Source organism: Diabrotica virgifera, chromosome 3, assembly GCF_917563875.1.
Source record: "Diabrotica virgifera virgifera chromosome 3, PGI_DIABVI_V3a".
Lineage (NCBI taxonomy): Eukaryota > Metazoa > Arthropoda > Insecta > Coleoptera > Chrysomelidae > Diabrotica > Diabrotica virgifera.
In genome coordinates, this window is record NC_065445.1 from 82,636,319 (window position 1) to 82,659,107 (window position 22,789).

A 22,789-nucleotide genomic window follows, 5' to 3' on the forward strand; every position below is an offset into this window, starting at 1 on the left:
GGGATCATGTGGATAATGGAACGACTGTACTTCATAGAAAAACTATAATGAGCAGTTAGAGGGAAAAATTAGTTTATATAGAAATTATAATCAATTTAGTAGGAGCCATATGCTGGTAGTCCATACTTTTAGAGTATAATAAAATAATCAGATAAAAATACTATAAAAAAATATGTTCTATATGAAATATAGAAATATGTGGAGTTATTCTTTTTAAATTGAAATATATAATATGTATTTTTATGCTCTACTTTATCTCTTTTATTAGATTGATTAGCAAATTCTTAATTTAATTAATTTAATTACTCAATTATTTTAATTTCTGCCTATGTAAAAACCAAACCAAATTCAAATTAAATTTCTAATAAACTTTATTTTCAGGGCTAATTTTGTATTCAATGCAATACCTTTGATTTATGGCTTCTAGTATCTCTAGTTGCTTACTCCTTCCAGGATAAAACAGGGAATTTAAACACATTCAATATCATATAAATGTAATCTATTATTTATTTATCCAATATGCCGTATCAATAACATTTGAAAAAAAAAATACTAAAATCTAAATTTGTTGCAACAATTTCTTACTTAATAAATCAAGCTTTAATTCTGTTGTCTCCTTGTTTTAACAAAAAAAATTTATTTAAATAAATTATTGTTTATTCATATTAAATTTAATAAAATTTACTTTTCTCCTTTTGAATTGATTACTTAAAGTTGGAATGACTAACTGAGTTATAGAACTGTTCAATACAAAAAAAATTGAGCATATATGGTGTGGATATCAACAAGCTCTCTCCGTTTCGACAAATGATTTGACTAACCTTTTTGTTTCTTCAATCCTTCTTTTCCCAGATTGCCTCGTCCTTGATTCTCCCACACGTACTCTTTGGATGTTGCGAAAAGGTCCCTCTCGTCCAAACTGCTTCAAAAAACAAACAAAACCAGGACTCGCTCGAATTCTCCACTCAGTTTTCTCCTTGCTCGATATCTTGTGCAAATAGATACCAATCAGCTACTCGTTCTTGACAGAACAAAGGAATCTTCCTCGGACACAGGAAAATTTTACTTCTCAACCGGTCAACGATTTGGTTTCAACTTGATTCTGCTCGCAAAGGCCGATTTCACCACTTTACACTGACTTCTCACTTTTCAAAAAACTGGACTGCTCTCTCCCGATATTCATCACACAGTGTTTACCTTTTCTCTCTGAAATTCCGACTCCACATTCTCATCCCTTCCATCGATCTTTCTCTACCAATCAAAAACAACCTCTCTACCCAAAACATCCATACTTTCCTTTCCTAAGAAAACCAACTTAATTTGTATCCAACTTTCCATTTTGTTAAAATTCTAAGAGACATCAAATTACTATCGTTTTTTCAAAAAACTAAACAAGAGGCCTTACATTCTAAACTCAATAAAATTTGTTTATCGTTTAAACCTTCTACGAATTATTTACAAAAATCCTATTGATGTTCACAAAACGAAATAACGTGCACTTTCCAATATTTTCGAACCATTGTCTGTAAATCCTTTCAAAAAACCCATTAACGAAAACCACATTAACGATTTCACCTTCCCCGAAAAAGCACTGTTTATTAACTAAATTAGACTCTATACAATTTTTGGTCATATACAGAGTGAAGAAAATCTACGATCTCGTGGTCCCTGATATAAATTTATTTTCTGAATTTTTCCAAAGAACCATTCTACAACAGTATATTGAATAAAATCTAAAAATATTTAAAGCTGTAAAAATTAAAAAAATTTACGAGGAAAATAAAATTCCTGTACCATAAATCACAAAATCACGAGATCCTTTGTAAAAGGTATACATATTTAAAATACCCTAAATAAGGGTTACATTAAATCACAGAACGTTTTCGGATTGAAAAATCCATCATCAGTGTTAATAAAAAAATAGCATGCCTGAGCCACCAAAATGTTTTGGGTAAAAACCTTTTAAATGTTGACAATTGTTATATTATCTTCTTCTTAGGGTGCCTGTCCGTTCCGAACGTTGGCGACCATTCTGGCTATGATGACTTTGTTGGTTGCTATACGGAATAGTTATGCTATATGAATTATGTTATAGAATGTTTTGTTATACTACATATTAATAGAGATATTGAATGATGTTGCAAATATACGTGAATATTACCCAGGGCAATACAGGACTCTTCCCCTTAGACATATTAAGGGTAGACAAGGTATACTCAGAGTATGTCTATGGGGAAGAGTCCTGTGTTGCCCTGGGTAATATTCAGATATATTTGCAACATCAATAAATAACATAACAGCTGTCAACATTTTGGTGGCTCAGGCATGCTATTTTTTTGGCTTTTAGTAACACTGATGATGGATTTTTTAATCCGAAAACGTTCTGTGATTTAAGGTAATTACTTAAATTTTGATAATCAATCGGTCAATTTAATTTGCTAGTATCATTGCCATCGGTTTTCTCTTGTTTTCGTCTTTCCAAAAGATGTAAAAGTGATGTAGATTTCAAATCGATTGTTTGTGTTGTAGATCTGTCTGTTTTACTTCAAAAGATCTGATTGATATGATAATTCAAAAGAACTAACAGGGAAATTTTAACTTCCTGTGGAACTGTCATTTCTGTCATGTCATCATTCAGAATTTCCGCTATCAGAGCCACTTGCTACCATAAAATCATGATGTGAATAAGTCAAATTCGAGCTCAATGGTACCTAGACTAGAGCATGAAACACTAAATATTTTAAACAACCATGTTTAAATTCACATCTTTTTTCTATGTTCCTATGACGGATTAATTGTAAAGGGTTTTTGCCCAAATATTTTTTACTTTGGTGGTTAGCATGTTAGATTCAAGTGAGTATAATCTATAACTTTTAAGATCGTAGTCAAAATTTTAAATACTTTGCATTATTTTATCAGGTTATACACATTTTAGGCAAACACTGATGATGATCGGTCAACCGATTGAAAACTAGTTATGTTGTAATGTAGCCCTGTATAGGAATTTTAACAAATATACCTTTTATAAAGGATCTTATGGTTTTTTCAAAAGATCATTTTCAGGTTTTCAAAATAGTTGTTCCAGGTATTTCTGGCGTTCGTAAACAATTGTTGTGTTCTGCTCTCTTTGTCAATTTGACATAGGTAATATATTGAACTCTAAGGTTTTCTGAAGCTCCAAGAGTACTCTTTCCTAGCGGGTAGAAGTTTGTAACAACCTTTTTGCTTGCATATTTGGCCTGGAGAATTTTTCAAGTAGGTTGCAGTCGGTTACTTTTTCTTTTTTTGGGTATTTTCCACAATATGATTATCTTCGTTAACAAAACTATCAGCTATACGGAACTATGTATTTGCATTTTCAATAGACTTCAAAGTCTTTTCCTTCATTTGTGCAGACACAAATCTATCGCTGAAAAGATATACAGCGTGTCAATTTGAAAAGGTTCCTCCATAATTTGGTCCCTATAGAAAATCTAAAAATATTCAAAAACAGGTCAAATTTATTTGTGAGGAGGACATTTTGCAGACCAGTTTTCAACTACATTACATCAACTCTCTATAGATAGGGGGCGGACACAACACCCACAATCTTTAATGGAAAGGGGGATTGAGTGATACCTCATTTTAAAGGTCGTTTAACCACCATTTTCAAAAATACCAAATACATTTTATTTATTTTTAGTAGGTAGATAAATTATATTTTTGAAAAAATCTACTGATACAGTAAAGGTTATCGAATTCAGAACTCCAAAAATGTTTTTTGGAGTATTGTATTTTTTGGAGTATTTTTGGAAAAATCAAGATAAGTATGTATAATAAAAATAAAGTATCGAGTTCAGAACTCCGAAAATTTTTTGGAATATTAAATCCAAGATTTTTCCAGAAGTACCTACTGAAAAGAAATATAATGTATTTGGTATTTTTGTAAAGGTAGTTAAACGACATAATGAAGTATCACTCAACTCCTCTTTCCAGTGCCTACAGATTTTGTGGGTTATCTTCGTGATCCGTGTCGCCAAAAATAAATTTGACGTGTTTTTGCATATTTTTATATCTCCAGTAGGGACCAAATTATAGAGGGTAGTACCTTTTCAAATTTATATACCGTATAGCGTATATTACTATAGTTCTCCTTGAAATATTTTTAGAGTATTTTCTAGGACTATTGTAGCTTTAGGATCATTAACCCGTACTCCTACTACTTCATTTATTTTTAACCCATCAGTTAAGCACTCTTCATGATATAGCGTTGTCATTGATCTATTTGTGTTGGTTTTAGCCATTCTTTTTGTCATTCAAACGTCAAAGTCAAATGTCAACCCTGGTATCTTCAACAAGTTCTGTAATCTGGTCTTCCCAAATTGAAATTTCCTCTGATATCTGCGAAAGTCTACCCTCCGAATTCACGATGGATTGTACAATATGTCGTTTTTCAAAGTAAATTCTTTAATCCTATGATGTAAGTTGAACGTGTCATGTTTTTGATCTAGTTTTTCAATATCTTTGCACTTATAGGCCTGGATTCCGCGTACCAAAAAAAGTTGACTAATAGCAAGCTGAAAATTTGTTAATAGCTTAACGGTATGTAGTGGAACAAACTTTGATGTACGGGAACACTGGAACACGGGAAGTTTTAATTGTGGAACAGTTTAAAAATTTGGAACGTCAAATTACGAAAACGTCCCATGTATTTTGTCGGACAGAACATCCAATTAATTTGTTACTCTTTCATTAAACTCTCATGCAAAAATCAGACTGCTATTATTACTAACCAACATGATTCCTGTCATTTGACATGTTCTTCGTGTCCCACTCATTAAAATGCCCAGTTGGTGATAAACACCAGCCTGATTTTTGCATGAGAGTTTAATGTTAATGAAATGGTAACAAATCAATTGGAAATTCTGTCCGACAAAATACATGGAACGTTTTCGTAGTCTGACGTTCCAAATTTTTATTCTGTTCCACAATTAAAACTTCCCCTGTTCCAGTGTTCCCATACATCAAAGTTTGTCCGACTAGACACCGTTAAGCTATTAACAAATTTTCAGCTTGCTATTAATCAACTTTGTTTTGGTACGCGGCATCCAGGTCTATTATTGGTTAAATAGATTTCTTGGTCTTTTTATAGTTGTATTTATTTCTCTGTGATTTTTTTTTGTTATCTGTGGGACTTGGACCTTTCATTAGCCTCCTTCCATATTTCTGCTATATATGCTTTTATTCTAGCTATCTACTTTATTCATTGTTTACCACAAATAGTAAATTTCCTGTACTACATAGTTTAAATTAATATTTGCCAAACAAGTAAGCTTTCCTACATATCACAAATTGCGCTTTGGAGCATAAAAGCCACGCAATAAATTTAAATTGCCTACACTGGCAGTTATTATTTGTGTCTGCAGTTTACTATTCGTTTAAATATACTAAATAATTCAAACGAAATAATGAGCTTCTGGTATTTCAAGTAATAACCTACCTATAGGGACACAAATTTCGAAAACAAACTTATATAACACTAATAACACACTTGTTTAGCAAAATAACAATTTTTTTTTAACTGTATAAACATCCTGCTTGATAAAATATTTTCAGCTGCTTACTTAAGCAATCTTAACAACAGTCTATACGTCCTACATCATAATTGAACAGACTGTTGTAATGGGTCAAACAAAGAGTAATCACACGGTATTGAATCGGGATTGTAAGACGGATGATAGTGGGAAGAGTATTCAGCTCACAAAGTAAGCCCCTAGAAAATTTTCATGCAAGAGGATGACACTTCTACAGGAATTGTAAAGTATTTGAATATTATTGAGCGTTAATACTACAACAAGATTATTCAAAATTTAAGATCACCATTCGTAATAAAAAACGCGGTTTCCACTACATTGCTTGCCCATGGCTGGGACATATTCTTTACTAGTTTTTACAATTGTGAACCAAAACAATCTGCAAATAATGGGCACGCAATGTAACAAACTAGAAACGAAAAGATTATTGCAGGAAAATAGTGCATACCTACGTAAACACATATGACAAATCAGTGGAGAAACTTATATGAGATTTATACTTATGGGTGGATGAATTTGGTTGAAATAGGAGAACCTTTACCAGTTATAGAGATTTTCTGTCATGATGATTAAATATATGGATTATCTGCATATCTGTATTCTCTTTCGATATTTTCCTTTAAAAGCTCTTCAATAATTATGTATTATGAATATGAGTTAAATATTTTCTGGTGACAGGATCAAACATGGTCGAACTTGCATATTTCTTCTATTGGTTTTACCGCACCGGTTGGTATTTATTCGTGTGTCCCTATAATATTTTTCCATCTTTCAGAAGTTGAATAATTTGTATGTCTTACTCTATCAAATGCGTTGTTGTACTCAATGAAACACCTAGCCATCCTGATTTATATCTAGTTGTGTAAGTGATTGTAATCTAAAGGGTGATTCATTTAGAGGTACTTTTTTAAAAAATAAAAAACAATGAAAAAAATGAATTTTATTTGAAAATCTTTATTGTCGTAAAAAACAACCATTCCTTACAATTACTTCATAAAGATAATTTCTTTCAAATGTTGACCATGACTGCGGTTAAGACCGCATTATGAAGGTCCAATTCTCGATGACGCGTTCGAGATTTTCGATTGGTATTTGACCAGTGACTCGAGTCATACTGGCCTCCAATGCCTCAATCGTAGCCAGTTTATTCATGTAGACTTTGGACTTGAGGTAGCCCCAGAGGAAAACGCCTAGACGTGTGATGTCACAGGATATAGGCGGCCAAGTCACTGGTTCGAAGTGTGAAATAAATTGCTCACCGAACCGTTTTCTCAGTAAAGCCAAGCTTTCACGGGATGTATGGCAGTTGGCGCCATATTTTTGGAACCAAATGTCACTTAAACTGCAAACTTTAATTTCTGGTACCAAATAGTCCGACATCATGGCGCGATAATGGTCTCCATTCACAGTAACATTCTGGCCGGTCCAAGACATGGATCGACGATGACACCGGCCCGTAAACCACTCCAAACAGTGGTTTTTTCTGAATGTATTGGCAACTCTTGAACCTCTTTGGGTTGCTCATCAACCCAAATACGGGCATTTTGTTTATTCACGTCATCGTTAAGCCAAAAAGGAGCCTCATCGGAAAACATTTTTTTTGCTCTAAGCGTCCGAATCACATTCCTCATTGAACGCCTATTTTCGTAATACAGCTAAATAATTTCTAGACGTTGTGCCGAGTCTTTCTAGGAAGAAATGTCAAACAATACTGAATAAGAAAGCAACTTTAGGTGATACCATTCATGCACGATCTTCCAACAAATCCTCACCAAAAAAGTATCTCTAAATGAAACGCCCTTTAGTAGTGTTCCCTTGTGCCTAGACCTTTCCTGAATCAGCTGTTACTCAGCAACAACGCTTTGATGCTTCTATTTTTATAAACCATTTTCTATAATTGTTTTTTTCTACTCTCATACTTTAATATGTCAATTATGATTTCACTACCTGTATCATAATGAGCTTCATTATGATACAGATTTTCAATATGATACAGATTTTTAACCAAGAGAATCGCGAGATGACATTTCCATCTAAGTCGATTGTGATATCTTGATTTGTCATGAGTTTTGTTTTATTTAAGTTCGTTTTTATACCGACTTTTTCAGATTTCTGTTTAAGCTTCTTTAGCATGTACATTAGTTCTTCGGTATTGTTGCTTATGAGGACTATGTCATCGGCAAATCTTAGATGACTTAAAAATCTGCCATCGATCTTAATTCCACGTTGTTCCCAATTTAACTTCTTGAACACGTCTTCTAACGCAAGAGTAAATAATTTTGGAGAGATAGTGTCTCCCTGTCTAACTCCTCTCTCTGTTCTTAATTTGGCTTGTTGTTAGACCTTCTGATACATTTATTTGCATAGTTGCATTGTCGTATATGTATTTGAGGAGTATTCTATATCTAGAATCAATCCTTGCGTTATTCATTCCTTCTAATTCGGCCCAGAGTTCTATGGAATCGAATGCCTTATTGTAATCCACAAATGCAGTGCCGGATTAACCAATAGGCAAAGTAGGCAGTTGCCTAGGGTCCTCGGCCCCAAAGGGGGCCTCGCAGGGCCCAAAATGAAAAAATAATAAATAGATTTAAATAGAAATTGTAAATCATATTATATTGAAAAATTCAAATATCGCGCAATACCAGAAAAGTGATGGTGGACGTATAAAACTACATTACAAGGAACATGCCTATCAGTCTGCACGGTTTCTTAGAAAAGTAGTAAGATCAAGAGCAACAATTGAGTTAGCGCCCCCTCGCTACCCTCTCCTTCATTAATCATGCCTTTCACTACATGTCAGGCAAATACAATGGTCTCCAGGCTCATTTTCTAAGAACAAACTTGAAACTTACATTTTTTTTCGCCGCACAGTCGCTTTAGTTGGAGTAAATGCTGTTAAAATTTGCGTTGGACCCGTTGGAGCAATATCGTATTTTGGATTTGTTCAGTCCGTGTACAAATTTTTTTCAGTCTGTATCCACCGTTGGGAAGCTACGATCAAATGCGTAAATGAAACTTAACTAGGCGATCCCATTCGCCACAATCTAAACCTTGTCCTTAAAAGAACACAAGCAACAAGAGCTTTGTCTAAAGGTTACAATGCCTGCAAATCTTCTCTGCATACTCTTGCTGAAGACCCTAATCAGAAAGCTGAAACAGTTAATGAGGCTAAGTGTTTGTTGAAAGAAATGTCAAAACAGTAGTAACACTCATAATGAATGAGTTTTGGTCAACAATTTTAGAACTCATCAACGCTGTCAGTAAATCATTACAGAGAGAAGAGATTGAACTTGAAACTATAGTTCAGCTTCTAAAATGACTTTTGGAGTTCTTAAAATCCCAAAGAGATAATTTTGCTTACTACGAGCAGAAGGTCTGCGATTTACAATACTCACATTGTTCTCCTGGTAGCCTGATTTCACTTAGGCCAAGGACATCCCACTTGATCTTAGTTCATTCTTCTTCCAGTTCATCCATTCTTTCTGGTGCTTTGAGGGTTCTGGTACTGAAACTAGCAATATAAATATGTTCCTTTTGGTATTTTAACGAGTTTTTGCCTCCCCCAGATTCTATGAGGCTGACCTCCTTAGAGGTGTGGGATTGAGAACCCACCTGGAGACCAGATCCTGTCGTTTTAAAACTGATTTGGGGTGACATAGCCATAACTCGCCACGCTGACAAGACGGGTTGGCGAGTGGGAGGGGATAAAGGGAAGGCATTTGGGTTTTAGGTAGGATAATACTGGGGTTTGGTCCTGGTTTAGTCTAAGTAGGGAGTGAAGGAAAGACCAGGAGCTCGCGTGGGCAGAGACGCTACCTCCCTGAAGTAAGCCTACCCTCCATCGGGATCATAGAGGGGTACCGCGCTACCGAGCATCATAATGACCATCATTAAATGCTCGTTGCATAATATACTATTATATATGTGAAGTAAATGAAGTAAAAGACAGACGTACTCTCAATCATTTATTGTAACTTCCGACGACCGGTTTCGCTCTCTAAAGTATGCAGAGCATCTTCAGGTCAACGGTTACAAGTCACTAAATGATATTATATATTATGTATTTTCCCGTTTATTAGTTCTTGCCTGTGACTTCTTTTTCGCCACTTACGCCACTTTTCAGTCTGACGTAAGTTATTTTCTGGTTATTAGTTAAATGGTTTGTTTTCTTGGAAAATTGTTGAATGAAATATTTTGTATTGTTATCCCATAATCTATATACTTGCACCTAGATAACAACAAAGTGGCGTAGTTCTAATGATCTGTTAACATCTACAGAATAAATAATTATTAACGGTATCTCAAGTAGAAAGTCCGTAGTTTATTTGATTTTACAATGTTTTTATGAAAATAACACAGCAAACCTTACAATGGTGTAAACTTTATGTAACAATTCGGTTTTAAACCGGAAACTTAGGTTAAAATATAGTTTTTAGTTTTTTTATTATGTAAGGAATTTAAGATTGATCTACCATACATAACGAGGTTACAAAAAATATTGGTCGTTATATAGTTATTAAATTACTAACATTCATAAATAATGAATGACAAATATTGAATGAACTGTGTATATTAAATATTAATATTTTCAAAATTTATAGATATAAATAAATAATAGGTATAAAAATAGGCAAAGTTGGATAACTCATCTTAACATTTTCAATTTTCAGTTTTGAACATCTGAATTGGCTATCAAAACAATGATATCAGGACATTGGCTGACAGGAAGTGGTAATTAGAAAATAAAGATATCTACTTTTCACATCATTGTGCTGTTCGTTTTAACTAACTCATCAAAATTTGCACAAAAGTCGCTAACCATCATCTGTGTGTTGGGAATAATACAGTGCGCATTTAAAGTCTCTTCACGCATATTTTCTAAACCATAAATTAACATTTTGAATAATTAAACTAATATAACTGTTTATTATTTTATGACGTTTTGGTGATTAAAAATGGCAGGCATAAAAAATCAGGAATCAGCTGGCTCGATTGATAGCGTTAAGCTTTAATTGATTGACCCAATTAAAGCTGTCAATGGGATAAGAGGGAGGATTCCGTGTCCCTGAGTCCTCTATTTTTCAACTAGTGCAGTCACTGAGGGTGGATAATATGAGCTATTACCTCCGATTTCGTTGAACCTCCATCGATTTGCATGAAAATTGGTGAGTGGTTAGAGAATATCTCAAGGAACAAAGGTGACATTGTGCCAACTTGCGTTTTTACCCTGTGGGTGAATGCCACCCCTTCTAGGGGGTGAAAATTATTTTATTGAAAATAACCCCATAATTTGATAGAGGGACAAATTCTAAGCCAAATTTGTTATACAGGGTGTCATGAGGAACTGTACATACTCCTACATCGTATAGAGGCCCCTATGGGGAATAACAAATGACCATTAAAAAGTGTCTGCGCCCATTGTGTAATAATATACAGGGCGAATTTCGCATTTTGACTGAAATTTTTATTCGTCATAATTTTTGAACGGTCAGATCGATGTGTCTCTTATTTTGGTCAATCGTTACACTATTACCACCTAATCAACTGATTTATTTAAACTAGAAAAAAATCAGGTCCGGCTTTAAAAAATTAGTTCGTTTGGGTCTTAGAAAAAAATTTCACCCTGTATACGCTTTTTGAAAACTCTAATATGAATTTTACAAATTAGACAAATAGGCAATTAAAATGGCATATTTATTTTTTTCTCCACACGATTACTTAATTTTTTATAAAAAAATCAAATTTGACTATGAATTAAAAGTTTGGTAAAGTGAACCATAGATTTAAAAAAAAATAACTTTTATTACAAAAATTAATTTTTTTTAAACAAATATTTAATTTATGTTACCACCCAATCAACTGATTTATTAAAACTAGAAAAAAATCAGGTCCGGCTTTAAAAAATTAGTTCGTTTGGGTCTTAGAAAAAATTTCACCCTGTATACCCTTTTTGAAAACTCTAATATGAATTTTACACATTAGACAAATAGGCAGTTAAAATGGCATAGATCTAAAACTCCCCATAACACTTCTCTTTGGACTCTATAGTTTAACATAGACGTGATCAAATAGATAAATTTTAAATTTTTTCACTTAATTTTTGCGATTTATCTTTGCAACTCACGAATCTGCACCTTTTATTTTTAAAAATTCATAACTTTTACGAGAAGAAGACTGAAAGTCTACAACAATTTTCATAGTCTTCACAATGGTGCTGAGATATGTGCTGTAAAAATTTCTGAAAAAAAAAATATTAAAATGGAACTGAGTTGTAGCGAGTTAAACCGTGATTTCATTTTTTTTTTCATTTTTAGGTTAAAATTCCGATTTTGACAAATTTGATTTTTTAATAAAAAATTAAGTAATCGTGTGGGGAAAAAATAAATATGCCATTTTAATTGCCTATTTGTCTAATTTGTAAAATTCATATTAGAGTTCTCAAAAAGCGTATACAGGGTGAAATTTTTTTTCTAGTTTGAGTAAATTAGTTGATTGGGTGGTAACATAAATTAAATAATTGTTCAAAAAAATTAATTTTTGTGATAAAAGTTAATTTTTTTAAATCTGTGGTTCATTTTTCCAAACTTTTAATTATGATTTACAGTCAAATTTGATTTTTTTATAAAAAATTAAGTAATCGTGTGGGGAAAAGAATAAATACGTCATTTTAATTGCCTATTTGTCTAATTTGTAAAATTCATATTAGAGTTTTCAAAAAGCGTATACAGGGTGAAATTGTTTCTAAGACCCAAACGAACTAATTTTTTAAAGCCGGACCTGATTTTTTTCTAGTTTTAATAAATCAGTTGATTGGGTGGTAACATAAATTAAATATTTGTTTAAAAAAAATTAATTTTTGTAATAAAAGTTAATTTTTTTTAAATCTATGGTTCACTTTACCAAACTTTTAATTCATAGTCAAATTCGATTTTTTTATAAAAAATTAAGTAATCGTGTGGGGGAAAAATAAATATGCCATTTTAATTGCCTATTTGTCTAATTTGTAAAATTCATACTAGAGCTTTCAAAAAGCGTATACAGGGTGAAGTTTTTTCTAAGACCCAAACGAACTAATTTTTTAAAGCCGGACCTGATTTTTGTCTAGTTTGAATAAATCAATTGATTAGATGGTAATATTGTAACGATTTACCAAAATAATAGACACATCGATCTAATCGTTCAAAAATTATGACGAATACAAATTTCTGTCAAAATGCGAAACTCGCCCTGTATATTATTAAACAATGGGAGCAGACACTTTTTAATGGTCATTTGTTATTTCCGATAGGAGCGTCTATACGAGGTAGGAGTATGTACAGTTCCTCATGACTCACCCTGTATAAAGTATTAAAATAAATCAAAACTTTTTGAATTATTAAAGATCAAAGATTTTAATTTTGCGTCAGAAAAATGCATGTTTTTAACCGATTTTTCAGATATAACTCAAAAACTACAAGTTTTTACAAAAAAGTTATTATTACCAAAATTTAAGCTAATAAGAAATGAAATAAACTTCTTACTAGAAAAATCTTTTAATGTTAACTAAACGTGAGGTATTCTCTCAGCAAAATTTAACTGAATGTATATTTTTTTCGGCAAGTATCCAAATCTAAGTATTTCAAGCTTTAATAACGGGAAAATGGTGCATTTTATAACGTAAACTTATTAAACATTATTTGTCAAAATACTTAAAAATATCTATCAAATTATTAGCCCCCGAAGAAGTTGATAGCATTAAAATTTATGCTAAAATTTTTTTCAAAATTTATCTTTTAAATTTTTTTCCAAAAATGTTATTGTTTTTTTTTTAAATAACTCTGGTGATTTTTACAATATCAGGTTCAACCATTTGAAAGTTAATTCCAAGGGCTTTGGAATTTATTCTTTTAAAGAATTACACGTTGAATTTATTGTTTTAAAGCTCTGACTTTTTAAAAAATAAAAGGCTAAATGCCCCCGGTTACATGGTTCTCTCAGCAAAATTTAAGCTTTAAACGTTTTTATCTCGGTTATTTTTTATCCTATAGAAATAGTAAAACAGGTAAAATATTTAATACAGAAAAAACTACAATTCGGTTGTATATCGTTTTTTACGTATATGGAGTATTTTTGGAGTTATTATCAAAAGAAAAGAAAAATTACTATAATTTTAATAATTCTGATTTTTTAAATTATATCTTTTATTCAAAAATATGCATTCTAAACCAGTCAAAATTGTTGAAATCATTATTTATGCTAATAGTATACAGAAATTATTTTTCTATTTTTCACTTTTTCCTAAAAAATTTGAAAGGGTTCTATTATTTTCGTCATAACTTGCTGAATTTTGATGCTATTAACTTCTTCTGGAGCTCAGTTGATAGGTTTTCCGAATTACTTTGACAAGTGTTTAGCGGGTATAATTTATAAAATGCATCTTTTTCCCGTTATTTAAGCTTGAATACTTAAATTTGAGTACTCGTTGAAAAAAATATACATTCAATTACTCATAACGCACTTTGAATTAACATTAGTTTGGTTCTTTAAGTAAAAAGTGTATTCAATTTTTTATTATCTTCAATTTTGGTTATAATAACTTTTTTATAAAAGCTTATAGTTTTTGAGTTATACGTGAAAACAGCTTTAAAACATACATTTTTTACGAAAAAATAAAATCTTTGATCTGTAATAACTCAAAAAGTATTGATTTATGTGGATAACTTGACATCACAAATTTTGATTAAAGTTTGTCCCTCTATCTAGATCTACAAAACATTGAGGGTATTACCAGTATTAAATATCAGTAATTCTACATTACAGAACAACCAGACCCAAAGTAAAGAGATCAAGTGCAGAATTGAAGCAGCTTGCATAACCATTATGAAAATAATTGCCGCGATATTGTTTCTGAACCATAAAACTTAATGTTAAAACTAAGTACATAATATTGCTCATACTTTTTGGTGGGATTGTTAGATAAGTTTGAATGTGACCAACTGTACATGTCGGTAATAGTATTTGAAAAGAGCTTTCAAATGAAGTAATTCATTACTTGCCATATGATTTAGTTAAAAATTATCTTACAAAATGGTGCTTGTTTATGTCATTGGCAATGATTACGTCATTGAAACGTTATAAGAACTATTCATTAGTTTGTACCTATTTAGTTAGGTTTCGTGGTTCAGAACGGGTCGCGGACGTTTCCCCAACTGTCATCAGTACGACTAACTTCACGCGTAACTTTGATACGAGAATTATAAAAAAAAATATGCATTGAAATCCAGATCCCGTAATTCGTTAACGGCCGGTTTCACAAAGTAAAGTTAACTTGTGGTTAAGAGATAACCTCAAAATTACCCCAAAATATGCGTTTCAGTTTCATAATTGTTACCCTTCTGGATATACCCATAAGGGTAACCCACTCCAACCTCTGGTTAAAAATTCTGTGAGTTAACCATACTTTGCCGTTGACCTGAAACTAAAACGCATATTTTGACGTAACTTCTGGTTATCTCTTAACCACAAGTTAACTTTACTTTGTGAAACCGGCCGTAAGCGTGATAAAGTGAGTACAAAGACATACATATTTCTTTCTTTGTAATTACAGCTTCAATTTACCGTACACTTCTCGTAGATTCTGCCGATAAGGTAGAGTCGTGTTGGGGAAAAGTCGCGCGCCCGTTCAGAACATGTAGTGACTTTAGACGCGCACTGTATACCTCTTTCTGTACAAAACTCAAACTTATAAATCAATTTATTAATCACTACAAAAGCAGTTCAACACGTCTTTCCGTTTATCTAAGTTTTGAATAAAAGTGGAGCAGAAAATGTCTAGGAACGTGTGATAAAAACATTTATGTGGTATAATAATTGACTCATTATGCAATTATGTATTGCTTTGAGACAAATATCATACACAGACCTCGTCATATGTAAAAACAAACTGCGTATTATAAGTAAATACATAATTATGTTGTAATAAATAATTATAATTATTATAATTTTCTAATTCAGATCTCATTTAAATTACGAGGATGTAAGGGAAACATTGAAAATAAAGTTTTCTAAATTTTCATAAAGTATAGGTTTCTATGGGGGTTTTAATGGTTTATAAGTTTCCTGTTATGGTCCAATAGCTCAACGTTTTCGAGAAATCATTTTAAGACGGCTGATTCTTTCATATATTGTTCCCTATTCTTCCTCGAACACCGTACCGGCCATCTGGCTGCTGATACAGGTTGCGTTCATTACTGCGCAGCACACCTGTACAGGTAAACACAAAATCAGGGTGACTGATTAGTGTGAAAAAGCTTAGTAGATCCGTTATAGTAATAGATAACAATAAAAGTTAATAACAAAAATTGTAGCTAACTTTGCGCTTCACATTACAAAATTAGTTAGAATGTTACAGGGTGTTCGATAACATAGTGGCAGACCAAACTTTTGTTTTTTTAAATGGAACACCCCATATTTTATTTTATATTCGAAATCTTCTTAACTTCCCCATCACAAAAATATAAAGTTTTGTTATGTCATACAGGGTATTTACAAAGTTATAACCAATGTTCTATGAAAATCGTAATAAGTTCAGCTCCCTGTATAAATAAAAATAAGCACAACGGCAATGATTGGTGCCATATTTTTTTGTTGATTGTCAAAATTTATAAAAATGGTTGATATTGCTAATTTTCTTTATATCGAATACAGGGTGAGTCAAAACGCAAGTACATTATTTTCACAGTAATTTTAAATAGAACACTCTAATTAATAACTTGCTCTGAAAAATGAAAATATCTCGAAAACTGACAAATTTAGGCATAAGGAATATTATACAAAAATTAAAGTACGGTAATGATATTTTTCGATAGTATTATAAAATACAGGGTGTTCCATTTAAAATTTCTGAGAAAAGAATTACTTGCGTTTTGACTCACCCTGTATTAATATAAGGAAAATTAGCAATATCAACAATTCTTAAAAATTTTCACAGGCACCAATAAACCATCGCTGTTGTGCTTTTTTTTATTTATACAGGGAGCTGAACTTGTTACGATTTTCATAAAAAATTGGTTATAACTTTGTAAAAGCCCTATATAACATACCTAACCTTTATATTTTTGTGATGGGAAAGTTAAGAGGATTTCGAATATAAAATAAAATATAGGGTGTTCCATTTAAAAAAACATAAGTTTGGTCTGCCACTATGTTATCGAACACCCTGTAACAATCTAACTAATTTCGTAATGTGAAGCTGAAAGTTGGCCACAATTTTTATTATTAACTATTACTGAGCTTTATCACACTCATCAATCACCCTGTATATTGAATTTAAATTATTTTAGGACGAAAATTTTTTTTGTCATTACTTTTTAAACCACCTTTGCGCTTCACATTACAAAATTAGTTAGAATGTTACAGGGTGTTCGATAACATAGTGGCAGACCAAACTTTTGTTTTTTTAAATGGAACACCCCATATTTTATTTTATATTTGTTATGAATATATATTATATATGAATATACAACTATTAGCGACACGGTTAATATGTACTCCAGTAGAACAGGTGTTAGTGAAAGAATTATTTATAAATTTGTAAAATAAAACAAAAATGTAATTCTGGAAATTACAGTTCTTATTTCTAATAATGTTTAAAAAGTAATGACAAAATATTTTTCGTCTTACAATAATTTTAAATTCGATAGTTTACCTGTACAAGTGTGCTGCGCAGTAATGAACGCAACCTGTATCAGTCATCAGTAGCCAGATGGCCGGTACGGTGTTCGAGGAAGCATAGGGAACAATATATGAAAGAATCAGCCGTCTTAAAATGATTTTTTTCCGACGTTGCTTGGTCCATTAGAGGCAGCGCAGCGGCTTGGAATTATTTTTGTACTTGACGTTTCCTCTCTGACTGTGGCAGACGTCACCAAAAATGATTCTGTAATAATTATCAGCTATCAGAAAGTAAATTCCGTTGGTTAATATTTTTGGTAATGTCTGCCGCAGCAATGTGAAGAAGAAAAGGAAATAAACCATAGCCTATTAGCCCATAAACCATGTATTACTCACAGCAGCTGTGTAGTACAAAATACTTTTGATATAGTCACAGTATAAAGAGTGTATACACAGTAATATAGTGTATTTTGTATACAACTAGCAACACAGGGACTTACAAATAATAACAAACCGTTACTGGACTCAAAGACGTTTTACACAAAGTGTAATAGATAACGAACCCAATCCAGAAATTGAGATCAGGGGAGGATTTAGGCAGGGATGTATTATGTCTCAATTACTCTTTAATGCATATAGTGAAGCCATTTTTGAAGAAGCATTACGATCTCAAAGTGAAGAAATAATAATTAACGGAACAACATAAGATATACACCGTGATTACAAGCAAGCATGCATTTGGGAAATGTACCGATAGAAAAGTGTGATAAATACAAATATCTAGGAACCTGGATTTCAGAGAAAAATGATCAAACAGAAATAAGAACCAGGATAGAAATAGCAAGAAATGCGTTTGTAAAAACTGAAAACAATTATCTGCAACAAAGACCTTAGCTTAGAACTGAGAGTAAAAGCTTTGAAATGATACGTGTTCTCGATACTACAATATGGACTTGAAAGCTGGACATTAAAGCAAGAAGACATAAATAAGCTACATTCATTTGAAATGTGGTGTTACAGAAGGATGCTTAGAACAGCATGGACACAGAAGAAAACGAACACGGAAGTATTGCTAGAAATGGGCAAATACTGCGAAATAATAAACACAATAAAAATAAGAAAGTTACAATATCTGGGACACAAATGCTAAGACTGATAATACAGGGAAATATAGGAGGCAGAAGGAGTATAGGAAGAAGAGTGTTATGGTTGAAGAATTTAAGGGACTGGTTTAAATGCAGTGCTATACAACTTTAGAGCAGCGGTAGATGGAGTAAAGATAGTGATGATGATATCCAACCTCCGATTAGGAGACGGCACTTAAAGAAGAAGAAGCAACACAGATTTTATAGCTGGACTTCCTATACGTAAGGTAAGAAAAATATTAATGGTTTTTTTATAGGTAAATACCTCTGTTCAAAAGAAAATTGTTTTTACAAAAATCTGATGTTATATCATATTGAATTCATAAAAGTACCATAAAGTAGGTAATACAGTCGATCTACCGATACTTTTAGCAGTTCATGTTCGACAAAATCATCAAATTTTGATGCATTCAATACCGCAGTCTCTGAGGGAAAAACTATTTTCCTAAATATTCATAACATGACGCATTTAATGCATCAACAGCCTACAACTATTAGCGACACGGTTAATATGTACTCCAGTAGAACAGGTGTTAGTGAAAGAATTATTTATTTTGTAAAATAAAACAAAAATGTAAATAATAATAAGCTGTAAAGCGTACACGAAAAAGATCATTTTTTTAATGACTTTTAGAGATATCTGAATGACCTCAGGATCGTGTTAACGAACAGCTGGCAGAGGAAATTTAGATTAGACCTGGGGTGAGACAGGGATGTGTTTTGTCGCCAATTCTTTTTAATGACTACTCGGAAGACCCTCAAGAAGCTATTGAGAGTGAAACAGCTGGAATAATGGCGAATGGAGTTCCCATTAACAACATTAGATACGCGGATGACACTGTCATTTTAGCCAAAAATATTGAAGATCTTGAGAAACTGGAATAGCGGAATATGGAAAAGAATACGGTCTAAAAATGAACGCTAAGAAGACAAAAATAAGAATATCGAAAACTCTAGGAAATAACGAGAATCGTCTCATAAACGAAACCAATGTCGAACCAGTGGATCAATATGTATATTTTGGAACAATGATTAATTCCACTAAAAAATAACTAACTTCCAACAAATCAAAATCAAAATAGAAAAGGTTAAAGCCAATTTCAACAAAATGAGCAATGTGTTCTGCACAGCACAAGAGATTTTAAGTTGGAGCTAAGAGTTAGGTTGGCTAGGGGCTACGTCTTCTCGACTTTGTTTTATGGAATGGAAGCATGGACCTTGAATGCTGCGTAAATGAAAAAACTGGAATCATCCAAGTTGTGGGTGTATAGAAGAATGCTGAAAATATCGCGGACAGGACACGTCATAAACAAAGATGTTCTGAGAAAGATGAATGAAAAAATGGAAATCTTAAATACAATAAAAACTAAAAAATTGGACATATTCAGACATATTACACATGGAGAGAGCTACAACTTGCTCCAACAGATGATGCTGGGAAATATTCTAGGAAAAAGAACCATATGGATTATGGAGACGTATAATATCATTGCTGCCCAACCTGGGAGAATGGTACGGATGTACATCAAGTGAATTTTTCAGAGTAGCCGTCTCTGCCCGAATTGCTATGAGGATTGCCAATCTCCGTTGCGGAGATGGCACTTAAAGAAGAAGAAGAGATATCATTCGAACGACACAAATAAAAATAGATAACCGTTTTGCATGTCCTCATTGAGTTTCCATGTCACTTTAGTTTCAATTGAGTTAATCATTCACTTCAAAAACCTGACGTAAAATTAGACAAATTCCGTAAATCAGATAAAAAAGAAAACAGAAGAGATATTGCGATTTTGGGTATCTTTCTGATTCCTGATGCTCCATTATTTTCATAAAACATGGCCTCCGTTAAATCTTTGACTTTCAATATAATGAGAATATGCATGTTGAAGTTTTATGGAAAATCAGAAGTGTAATATTATGAGCAATTCCACGAACATACGCCTGTTTTGGATTACTTCGACAACGAATATTTTACTGTGCAACATAAAAAGTACGAAAGTAAATGGCGCTAATAATTATTCCAATAAACAACAATGTAATTTGCAATTTACTTTCGTTCTTCTTATTTTGCACAGTAAAATATTCGTTGTCGAAGTAATCCAAAACAGGCGTATGTTCGTGGAATAGGGTATAGATAAGATATTGTAGGATAAGATGTTGTTTAGATAAGAAAATCCATCAAATCTACCTCTTTTCCCAAGATAATAGTTTCTGTATTATATTCGTAGATATTGGTAAAATATTTGTATCACCATTTAGAATAGTGAGTATTTAGGTACATATAGTCGAAAGAAAAACGAGAGGGATAAAGAATGTTATCAGCTGAAAAACTCATGGATTAATTATTCAAAGAAAAATAAGTTGGATCTGTGAACTTTGCTCTCTTGATAATGAATATGATACCAAACTTGTGAGTAAACAGATGTTCATCATGGGTTTCATATTCTTTAAAGAAAAAATCTGTGTAGATGCTGTGTTTTATCGATTGTGAAGAAAATCCTAATCACTTTATATTTTAAGTGTTGTGATATTAAAAGCCACCCTTAAATTGTGAAATAACTATTTAAAATATTCTTTTACCGAAAATTTTCTCAGATTAACCATTGGTTTTTCTCGTCCCCTAATGTTTGGTTTCGTCCCCATAAAAATGAATACTCACATCCTGTCTGTTCGTTCTTCCATAGCTCCCTTTTTTCGCCCTCTTTATTTCGTTTTTTAGGGGTGTTTCTGATTCATCGCCTTTCGCACCCTAAGGTCTAATCGATTTGGTTCCAGTGTCGTTCTAAGCGGGGTACCTTTTTACATCTTACAAGGTCTTGTCTAAAAACAGTTTTTTTCTTTATATAAAAATATATCCGAAATACGAGTATATTGTTCTTGTCACGTCATTTTGGTAGCATACTGTTTTACTTTTGCAATGTTCCATTGTTTCCCTGGTTTATAGCACGTTGTTGTCTGTGCTCACATTAATATGAGCAGTCTAGAGGTTTCATGGTTCAAATTTCTGTTTTTTGTTAAACAGCCTTATATTTATATCAGTGGTGTCTTTGGCTTATTGAAATATATTTAAATATAACAGTAGCAGCTCAATCCTTTCGAATTATGATGTACTCTTTCGCGTATTATCCTATTCTGAGTTGCGGTTCTCTTCCTCTCTGTTCTAATGTGCCTAGGCTGATGGTTCATATTCATGTTTTTTATCTCCTCACCTTTAGTATGATAGAATTGATCCAAAAGATGGCATAACCCAGACATCCAAAGTGAAAGTTATCCTCCTACACCAAATTGTTCTATATGGTCCACATAATGTCCACGTAATGTTGAGCGTCGGGTTTGGGGGAGAGGGGGAGAAATCGGTAAATTCGTAGTTTTTTACGTTTTTCGTCAATATTTCTAAAACTGTGCGGTTTAGCATGAATAACCCTCTATACAAAAATGTTCTACATTAAATTTGAAATAAAAAAGGTCCTATGCATAATCCTTCTGAAATGAACGGTTCCAAAGTTACGTAGGTAGTATAATATAATTGGTCCAAAAAAAGGCCTAACCCAGACATCCAAAATAAAAGTTTTCCTCCTACACCAAATTGTTCTATATGGTCCACATATGGTTCAGTAAAAATTTACACCATTTTGAGCGTCAGGTTTTGGGTGGGGGGGGGGGAGATGGGGGAGAAGTCGGTCAATTAGTAGTTTTTTTACGTTTTTCGTCAATATTTATAAAACTATACTTTGGCGTAAACAATGTTCTCTATAAAAATTTTCTATATAAAATTTAAAACAAAAAAGGTCCTTAACATAATCGTTATAAAATCAACGGTTCCAGAGTTACGGAGGGTAAAAAGTGGAGGTTTTCGATACTTTTTATATTATTTGGGCAATTGATGATAATTTTGGATGGTGAGGTTAACGTTTCTTCAAAGGCTTATCACTAAAATACTATCGGCCACTGAAATAGCAAATGTGATTTATAAAACACAATCCTGTTAAAGAAAATCAGTAGGGAATTGCCCAAAAAATATAAAAAGTATCGAAAACCTCCACTTTTCACCCTCCGTAACTCTGGAACTGTTGATTTTATAACAGTTATGTATAAGACCTTTTTTGTTTTAAATTTTATGTAGAACATTTTTGTATAGAACATTGTTTACGCTAAAGCATAGTTTTAAAAATATTGACGAAAAACGTAAAAAAAACTACTAATTTACCGATTTCTCCCCCATCTCTCCCCAAACCGGACGCTCAAAATGGTGTAACTTTTTACTGAACAATATGTGGACCATATAGAACAATTTGGTGTTGGAGGAAAACTTTTACTTTGGATTTTTAGGTTAGGCCTTTTTTTGGGCCAATTATACTATACTACCTCAGTAACTTTGAAACCGTTCATTTTAAAAGGATTATGCATAGGGCCTTT

General features: G+C 32.5%; 1 protein-coding gene across 3 annotated transcripts in view; it reads left to right on the forward strand.

Annotated features, from left to right (window-relative positions):
- Nucleotides 1-22,789, forward strand: part of LOC114336046 (protein bric-a-brac 2) — a 259,104-nt gene that overhangs the window by 35,761 nt on the left and 200,554 nt on the right. The window contains exon 2 of one of the 3 annotated variants that reach the window (XM_050646564.1): nucleotides 10,247-10,307. The exons of 1 other annotated variant lie outside the window; for it this stretch is intronic. In XM_050646564.1, coding sequence (XP_050502521.1) covers nucleotides 10,277-10,307 — 31 coding nt within the window. In that variant the 5' untranslated portion in view covers nucleotides 10,247-10,276. Of the gene's footprint in view, nucleotides 1-10,246; nucleotides 10,308-20,621; nucleotides 20,784-22,789 lie in introns of those variants that run through there. One more of the 3 variants, XM_050646566.1, reaches the window with a different exon arrangement.